This window comes from Ooceraea biroi, chromosome 5 (genome assembly GCF_003672135.1).
Source record: "Ooceraea biroi isolate clonal line C1 chromosome 5, Obir_v5.4, whole genome shotgun sequence".
NCBI lineage: Eukaryota > Metazoa > Arthropoda > Insecta > Hymenoptera > Formicidae > Ooceraea > Ooceraea biroi.
This window is the reverse complement of record NC_039510.1, coordinates 13,545,244-13,554,333: the sequence shown is the minus strand read 5'-3', so window position 1 is coordinate 13,554,333 and position 9,090 is coordinate 13,545,244. Positions and strand designations below refer to the sequence as shown.

Here is a 9,090-nt window from a genome sequence, read left to right as displayed (position 1 = left end):
CACGCTTATCATTTAAATTATGCCGTGTCGAGCTAATACGCGCACGTATCTGCGTAATGGCAGTGTTCAGTTTTCCTCCTGCCCATTTCTCGATAATAAGAAACCCATTTTGCAAGGAATTCGTGAAGATCTTATCAGGACAAAATTACTGCTTCGCGACACTCACTTGCGCTTACCGTAATATATGACATAAGAAAAGCTTCAAACATACACACATACACACAGAGCAAGTTGAAGATTAATGTATCGTCAGCTGTACTTAATCGTTGCAGGATCAGCACTTGTTGCCGAATAATGAAAAAACTGTACTTACGGGGATTTTGCAGCACCTGTCCGTAAACGCGGAGCGCCGCGGTTCTCTGATCTATGTAGTCCCACAATCCGTCGCAGGCGATTATAAGAAAATCCTCGGTTCCGTCCAGAGGCACACATCGGACCTCGGGCTCGCCGCTGATGTACGGTTTATACGGGACGTCGCCTGAAAAAAAATATAAGAGCGGTCGCTTAAGAGAGGCACGCGCGCTACAACGCGTTGCAACGCTAAAGCGTGAACGCGAAAAGCGGAAAGGAATGCTCGATTCCGGCGGGTACGGCGATTAGATTGGCGTCGAGGTAACTGTTACGGTTTACCCGCCGGTAAAGCCCGTAATTCAAGCATTTTACACGTAAAAAAACATGCCACGTGTTGCGCAATTAACTGTAATTAACTGTTTAATGAATAGCGCGGCGTAATTTAAATAACGACGCCATATCGCGCAACACCGTCGCTTCCGGTTATTACAAATCCGAATAACGTCGCTCCTTTTCTTCCTTGCCTTTGCGTGAAACCGCATCGAGTTCCGTGCGTACGGCCGTACGCGAGGAAACGCACGCGTCACGCAGTCGAGTCGCAATTGAGTTTTCTCACTCGCCGCAATCAAATTAATCGTTACGCATCGGTGACTATTGCCCCGATGTACAATTCAACTTCTACCTGACTCGAAAATTTATATTTCAAACACTGAAGTTTCTTCTGTTATCTGCATCCGCGTCGATATCGTAGGGAATTAACTTGGCTTAATTAAATTTTCCTAAAAAGGAACACCGACTTATTAAGCCAAGCTGACGTAACGCTAACGCTATTTTAATTTAATTAACTCGCATCGTTGACACAATTAGGTTTTACATGACGTAATTTAATAAAGGTGTAACTAGATATAAAGTTCAACAACTTCACATATTAGATGCGCAAATTAATTCGGAGGCCATGAGATTCGCTACTACTTTGAGATTAAGTTGGTTGCTCCGCTACATAGTATAAGTTTTGTAAAACTGATGACAACGCTTCAGAACTGCAATATTTAAATTTAAATTTATATTTTACATTTAATTTATATTATATTTTTAAAGTTTTGTATTTCAAATGATTACTAGATAACACGGAAATTAATTTGCACACGTAATATCTAAAGTTGCATGTGCAGTGAGGAGCTTGAAGCGCATCGGAGAGCCAATGCGTCATTTGAATATTGACCTCGCGAGAAACAATGTGTCTATGGCAGCAAAAATGGAAGCAAATATGGCTGCGTTTAATTATTCCGGACGTGCGATTGTGTGAGCCACTCGGTAGAGATCCGCCAAGCGTAACTGCACGTACTATTGTGTCAGCGGGCAAACGGAACCAACAGGATACCCGACACGCGGCCGGAATTCTTTTTTCTTTCCTTTTTCACCCGCGCGTCGTCTTGAGCCGTAGTTGGGCACGGGTTCACCCGGCGCCCGTCCTTACTTGGATTTCCTCGCGGACGCGGCTGAATAGTGTTCGCACCGATTACCTTCGATGACTGTGTATCGACCAACACTCTAATTTTCTACGCTTACTGCGGAAAACAATTGCGCTTTGTCGCTTTTCCAACATTAAGCACAAGGTTTTACTTCCGCATAGAAACTTGTTGCAGTAATAACGATTGCGATTTGTATTCAAATCAACTGTTCTCGATGTTCTCGTTTACGCGTGCGATAATGTCGACTTTGTATATATAAATTATAATATATAGCGTAAATTATGTAAATTATGTAAAAACAATATTTTCCAACATCAATATCTCTTTTTGACTTAAAATTACAAAATTATGCAAAAACATGGATAAAGTATGGATGTGAATATGCGCAGTTTCATATATGTATTATACCCGCGCATCTTCCGCGAGATTTTAAACTGTTGCACGTACATTTTTCTTTTTGGCTTCCCCACGTTACTGTGTTGCGATCGAACATCGTTGGTATCGAATATCGTATTACTGTCACCCTAAACTCGCTCGCAATGATCAACGTTAAACATCGCAAGTGATATAAAATTTGTTAATATTTTGAACTCTTGTAATTAAATTACTCTAATTTCGAACGAGAAAAGCGACAATGTCCAATAATCGTCTTTATATTTTAGACTAAAACTGGCTTAAAAAGCCGAGCAAGCGTATGGCTTAAATTCAAGAGCTTTATCATCATCGTATTACTGTCTCCATCTGTACGTTACTTTCGTAGCACATCTTCCCCGGCACAGTCAAGGCCGGCTGGTAAATCCCGTCAAAACGAACACGGAAGCTTTATCGAAACCGCAAACGTCCTCAGAAACACTCAATTATCCAATAATCGCTCTAAACGTTTTATTGCATAACGAAGTTGAGAATGTTACTCTTTTCTGTATATGTTATATGTCCGCCAAATTTGTTATATTATTTTATATTCTTTATTATTTGTAAAGCATATTAGAAGCATGCTGCAATCGACTTACCTATGGCGCGGGATATGCTGAGGAATCCGTTTACTCGCAGGACTCCCATACACTGTAGGACGGCACCACCCATATTTTGAATTCGCTCGCTCTCGTCCTGTGGAAAAAAAATATCGTATCGTATCCACTCTTAAAAAAGCCGTAATATTGAAAAATAAAATAGCGCGCGCCTGTGTTCTACTGGTAACAATATAAATAGCACAGAACTCCTTGGAAAAAGAAAAAAAGTTTAATGGCTAGAACTTTTTCATTTATTGTTTTACCGAATTTTAAATCATCAAGAACTCTGGGCAATATGCCAATTAACAATATAAATAGCACAGAACTCCTCGGAAAAGAAAAAAATTTTAATAGCTAGAACTTTTTCATTTCTGAATTTACGGTATTTTCAATAGCAGAGAACTCTAGGCAATATAAAAAAAAATGATATCATCAACTCAGAACTTCTCGGAAAAGAAAAAAATTTTTAACTCTAGAACTTTTTCATTTCTGAATTTACGGTATTTTCAATAGCAGAGAACTCTAGGCAATATAAAAAATAATGATATCATCAACTCAGAACTCCTGGGAAAAGAAAAAAATTTTAATGGCTAGAACTTTTTCATTTATTGTTTTAACAAATTTGAAATCATCGAGAACTCTAGGCAATATGTCAAATAACAATATAAATAGCACAGAACTCCTCGGAAAAGAAAAAACTTTTAATGGCTAGAACTTTTTCATTTCTAAATCTAAAGGATTTTCAATCGTCGAGACCTCTTCGCAATATTCCAAATCCACTCTTAAAAACGCCGTATTAAATCCGCATAGCGTGCGCCTGTGTTGTACTAGTGGTAAGTAAATGAAACACATTGTACCGCGCCTCGATAAATCTCGCGAGACTGCCAATAAAGCATCAACAGAGCACAATACCCCGCGCTAGCATTACGAATGTAAAAAATGTCGATATCCTTTCGGTTCCTCGATATTCTCTCGATATATATTCGCCGCGTCTCGATTGTTCAAAATACCGTGGGATGCCCACGTCAATGACATTGGAACATTAGTGACGACGTTAAAATTATCAGTTATAGAATCGAATCCGTGCTTTCTCTCTGAACATGACCGTCCTCGGGTCGCAGACCGACAGTGACAGACGGCTGCTAGACTTTCAAAACTACGATGAGTATCTGGATTCCCTGGTGAGTCCCTTGGACATTTGTTATCTCAAGAGCAGCAAGACCGCGCGTCAACTGGCCGAGCTCGGCTACCGCTGCACCGGCGAAACTCTGGGCAAGGAGAGCTTCTACCGTCGCTTGCGGATCGTGAGGACATACTGTTCCCCGTTCATCGGACCTACGTGCTCACGTCAGAATTTGTGACACCACGCGGCAGGTTAATGGAAGAGCTCGCCCTGCGGGAACGCGCCAACCGATTGGGAATCCTGTTGACTATCGCGTTTATCGCCGCTTCGCGAGGTTGCAGTTCGAGGAATCGGCCTACATTGACTTCGCTGACCGACTCACGTCGGAAAACTGGTTGCCGTATTATCGAGGAGACAGGAAACTCTCACCGCTCAGGAGAGATCTCGCATACTACCACTGGAGAATGGGACAAACGTGCCTGAACGAAACCCGCAATTACGTACCGATCATAGATCCCGAGCGCGGCCTGTTATTCAAGAACGTTCATGACAGACAGCTGATCACTGTCGATCCGACTGCCACTTCGCCCGGCGTGCACACCACGCGAGTACGGATACGTTGTCCATTTTATGAACACGTTATACTGTACGATCATGTCGTCAGAAGCAAAATTCTCCATGGGAATTCGAAGCATCAATAGCAACTCGACTTTGTCACGGTGATTAAATTATTAGATACGTAGTTTATTCTTATCATCCTTCAAAGGAATGGAAATGATAATAATCGAAATATTTTAAGATATAAAATTAATGAATCATTACGTAACTTTAAATCTATTTGGAATAAAGCATTTAAATCAGTGTCGCGATAGATCGCCAATCTTTTGACGCGAATGATAGAGACAGAAATGCGGAAATAAGAATAAATTATAAAATCGTTCTCTCAAGGAGCGAGATTAATTTCGATTGTATCCTGACAGTTAAATATAGAAGAAAGATTTAAGATTACTTACTTTTCGCGTAGGTCGATGAGGATTCACCAGTTGCATCACGGAGTTACGTGTAACCAGCGCAGCCATGGAGTCGCCGACCCAAGCGATGTATAATTTCTTATTCAACATCAGCGCGCACACCGCGGTAGTACCGCCGTTCAGTTTCTGCAATGTTAAAACTCCTGTTAATTCTTAATTAACCGGATGACGTAGGGCGGTGAAGAAAAACTAGAAAACGCAGCATTACTATCGCCATAATTATAAAAGATAAAATAAATCTGATAACCATCGACAGAGCTATTGGTGAGATGCGAACAGGAACGGGTTACGCAGTGAAGGATACAGTACTCTACGCGAGGAATACGCTTACCTGCGTGCTCGATTTCGCTATGAATTGCTCGTCCGTGGTCACAAAGGCGTCGCGCAACGCGCGTTCCGGATCCGTGGGATAATGCACGCTCTCGACCAAGTACTGGTGCAAGTGCGTCGCGCAATACGCCGCTGCGTCCTGTCCACCATGCCCATCAAACACGGCGTAATAATTCGCTAGCGTGTCGTCCTGCAATATGCAAAGTTTTAGATTAGTTTCTGCACTGACGCATCGACATACTGAATTCAAGTTCGCGAGCGAATTTAATTAATTGAAACGAATTTAAATCGCAACTAAGAACTCTCTCAACTGCACTATCGCAAACTGCTCTAATGGAATTTTAAGTACCTGAATATTAAAGATAGTGTGCAAGTCGTGCAGAACCACGTGACGATCTTCCATTTTTCTCCTGGCATTTTTGATTGCGCCCGCCGTGACTTGCGGCGTCGACGAAGGCGGTGGGAGAAGCGCAAGTCTGCTGTTATCTAAATACCGCCTGCAGATCTCGTTCACTTCGTTTATGACGGCCTGCATAAGCTTTAGAGGCGCGTATGCTACGAAAAAAAAATCAATCGATCGATCGAGATACACTATACACTACATGCGATATTTATAAGTTATTATTTTGATCGTTCAATGTGAGCTCTCTTTTTTTGAAAGGACATGACTCTGAATTCTAATAATTTTCGAAGATTCGATTAATTTGTTTATTCATAACTACTCGTTATTAATTTCATTGAAAATTATTATATTTAAATGCCTGAATTACGTAGTTTTTAAAACAAGTAGTCACATTTTACGGTTTTAGCAAACATTTCTTGAAACGTGAAAAATTGCAAAACTCACTTTTCTCTTGCTGTCGTAGCCCGCAGATTTCCGGTTGTTTCTTGCATGTTAATTTGATCGCCTCTATCACGAGATGCACGATATACGACTGTAAACTTGGTGGACAGTATCTGAAATCAAAACCGCACGCTTATCATCTCTCTCACTTCCCAGAAGCAAACAGGAAACAGAATGTTATTAAACTGAATGTTATCTAAACTCTGCGCTTTACAATTTACAATTTTGCAATTTACAATCAATGTTTTTTGACAAAATATTTCCAACTTTCAATAGTAACTTTACAACAGTCTAAACAATTGAAAGTGAGAAGAGCATTCTGCGAATTAAATTCTTCCAAAATAAAGGTAGATTAAACATTGCTAAATTGATTAATTATCGCTTATGTTCTTTTCTGAAATTAATAAATCTTTTTATTTCTTTGATAATTTATTAACTTTAATTTATCATCCTTTAACAATAAATCTCTAACATTTTACTCTCTATGAAAAAGAATGTTGTACTTTTTCAATATATAATATATGCTATCCAGAATTATCTTTTTTCTAAGGTTTAGTGCCACAATCAGCGAAGAATACAGCTGGAAAAGCACGGGAGGAGAGAGCATTCGAAGCTATCTCTCATTTATCATTTATCACTCATCGTTTATCCTTTCCGTTGGGAGCGCGCGACAACGATGACGATGGGCGGTGATAGTCTCGTGACGGTTTCAGTTAAAGCAGATAACTGCGTCAGTAACCCGGAAACGTGCAGCTCTCGCCTTCTACGACGTTCCAGTTGCTCTGCGTTTTCGTAGAATCCGCAATTAAGCAGAGCGACAGAGCCTACAGAATTTTTCTTCACACATTTTGCTCCCACGTGACGCATCGTGGTGCAACTATGCGTAACTTCTTACGTGCCGCGCTTTTCTACGCCGCGCGTTGTTTGCGAGAACAATGCAGTTTTACTGCGGCCATTCTGGTAACATGTATTCAGGGAGAAAGAGGAAAACTCGACTTTATTTTTGTACTGCGAACTCGAGTGTGCAAGAAAAGTTCATAGAGATTTATGAGATAAAGCATCCCATAACTTCATGCTCTCTCTCCCTCTTTCTCTCTCTCGCGTGCGAAAATAGATTACTGCCAGTATGTGCCAATATTGCATATAGGGTGTACCGGAAACGTCAACTTTCATCTCAAAGTTTTAAAGCTAATCTCTGTATGCGAGTACGGCTCATAGTTCCTCGCATCTCTCTTAACAAACATAAATCATTAACACTATGTCTGACGTCATGCAATCTCGATAGCCGTGAATTACGTGAAAAATTTTCAATAAAAAATTAAAAATTAAAAGAAATTTTTTTACGTTTTGACTTGGTATGTTTGATTCTCGAAAGACCGTCAACAATTTTTGTCAATCGATCGCTCACATAAACATCAATTAAAATTAAACACGGTTTTAATTAAAATTAAACAAGGTTTTAGTGGTTCTCCATGTTACTCTCCACCTCCTCTTTTCCAGACGCAATGCAGCATCAGTTGCGGAGCATCCCAACTGACGTTCCCGGAAACGCGACCCGGGGTTAATTAAAACACGATATACGTGTTCTCGACTGAAAATACTTTCAGACAACAAATTGCCTGGGGATAAACATTATCGCTCACGTGATGCGCTTTTGAAATTTACGTATAAAATATCACTTAAAGGTGATGCTTATAAAAGTTTGACAGAACGTCAAATGACACCCATGCACGTACATACGCACACATACACCGGACACGCGCGCACTCAAAGCTGCAGCCGCATTACCTCTCCCGCGCTCGATGATTAATCGAAACAACAAATATTTACTCACGTCTGGTTGAGGTACTGTAGAGTCACGCTGACGATCTCGCCGACGAGCTCACCCTCGCTGACGTCGTAGGCGCTCACCTTCACCGGCAGCTGGTCGTCCGGGTTCACCCTGGCGACGAACTCGGCGAAGAATCGCGAGTACGCTCCGAGGTAGTCGCCGTCCGCCACGCCGTCCGCAGCCATTGTCGCGCACTGCCGCCGCTGCTCCTGCTCGTCCGCGACGCACGTGCTACCGCGATCGCGGCGCCGCGGCGTCGGCGTCACCGTCGGCGCCGCTCCGCTACGTTCCGCTTCGCTGCTCGCGCCGCGCGCGCACGGCCACGGCGCACCGGACTCGCCCGATTCGTCGTAGCGCGGAGCGACGCGCGCGAGTCGATACGCCGAACGAGGGACCCGACGACGTTCGCGGTGCCCTTGTCCTCGTCGCCGAAGACGAGGCCGAAACACGCGACGCACTCGGCAACACGCGTTATTTGTGTATCACGGATTGCGTCATTCATTCAAGCGTCTCGCGTACGCGAGAACGACCGCCTACGACGGACGCGGGATTCTGCTGGAGCACGATGGTCCCGGCCGCGTACGAGCGCAGGAAACGGAAGGAACGCGAGTGTGCGTCTCTCGATACCGGCGAGTGGGGGCGGAACGCGAGGGGGAGCGCGCCGCGGGCACCGCGACGTTTGAACCACCGGAGCGTCCCTCGCTGTTCGACGCCTCTCGATTCCCTCGTTGCGTGGACGGAGATTCCTCGTCACGGGGAGAGACAAATTGGGACAGCGTCGAACACCGGCTCCGAAACTACCTCCAGCGTCGCTCCGAGTCGACTGCGCATGCCTGACAGCCGCGATCTTGCCGACGCGCCGCTACGTCATCGCGAGGGACGCGAGGTGCGTCGAGCGCACGGTCTTACATACAGGTCTGGAAGCTGCCTCTAGTTTCAGTGGTGGGAATATGGCCGCTTTTTGAAGACACATTTGGTTTCTAGCATAACCACTACTCGTCGCTGTCATCGATGTCCGCAGATAAATATAACCTGAAAAACCGGAGATAAGAACCCACGTGTGTTCATGACTCTTATTGAACAACGGTTATCGACTACAAAAGTTATCGAAACGTTTATTGAAATGACGAAATGGTGTGCGGTACCGAATTGCAAGAC

General features: G+C 43.3%; 2 protein-coding genes across 2 annotated transcripts in view; one reads left to right on the top strand and one right to left on the bottom strand.

The window, feature by feature from the left end:
* LOC105280958 (flocculation protein FLO11) overlaps positions 1-8,168 on the bottom strand; it is a 40,633-nt gene extending 32,465 nt beyond the window's left edge. Inside the window, exons 1-7 of the mRNA XM_011341840.3 lie at positions 7,936-8,168; positions 6,105-6,214; positions 5,607-5,812; positions 5,259-5,447; positions 4,910-5,053; positions 2,774-2,870; positions 314-478 (exon numbers count right to left, since the gene is read on the bottom strand). Coding sequence (XP_011340142.2) covers positions 314-478; positions 2,774-2,870; positions 4,910-5,053; positions 5,259-5,447; positions 5,607-5,812; positions 6,105-6,214; positions 7,936-8,117 — 1,093 coding nt within the window. The 5' untranslated portion in view covers positions 8,118-8,168. The remainder of the gene's footprint in view (positions 1-313; positions 479-2,773; positions 2,871-4,909; positions 5,054-5,258; positions 5,448-5,606; positions 5,813-6,104; positions 6,215-7,935) is intronic.
* Positions 3,488-4,903, top strand: LOC105280957 (cilia- and flagella-associated protein 299). Its single transcript, XM_011341839.3, is given in 3 exon segments — positions 3,488-4,078; positions 4,081-4,212; positions 4,215-4,903. Coding segments are annotated over 3 exon segments (720 nt in total). The 5' UTR covers positions 3,488-3,873; the 3' UTR covers positions 4,598-4,903.
* Positions 8,169-9,090: the final 922 nt, after the last annotated feature.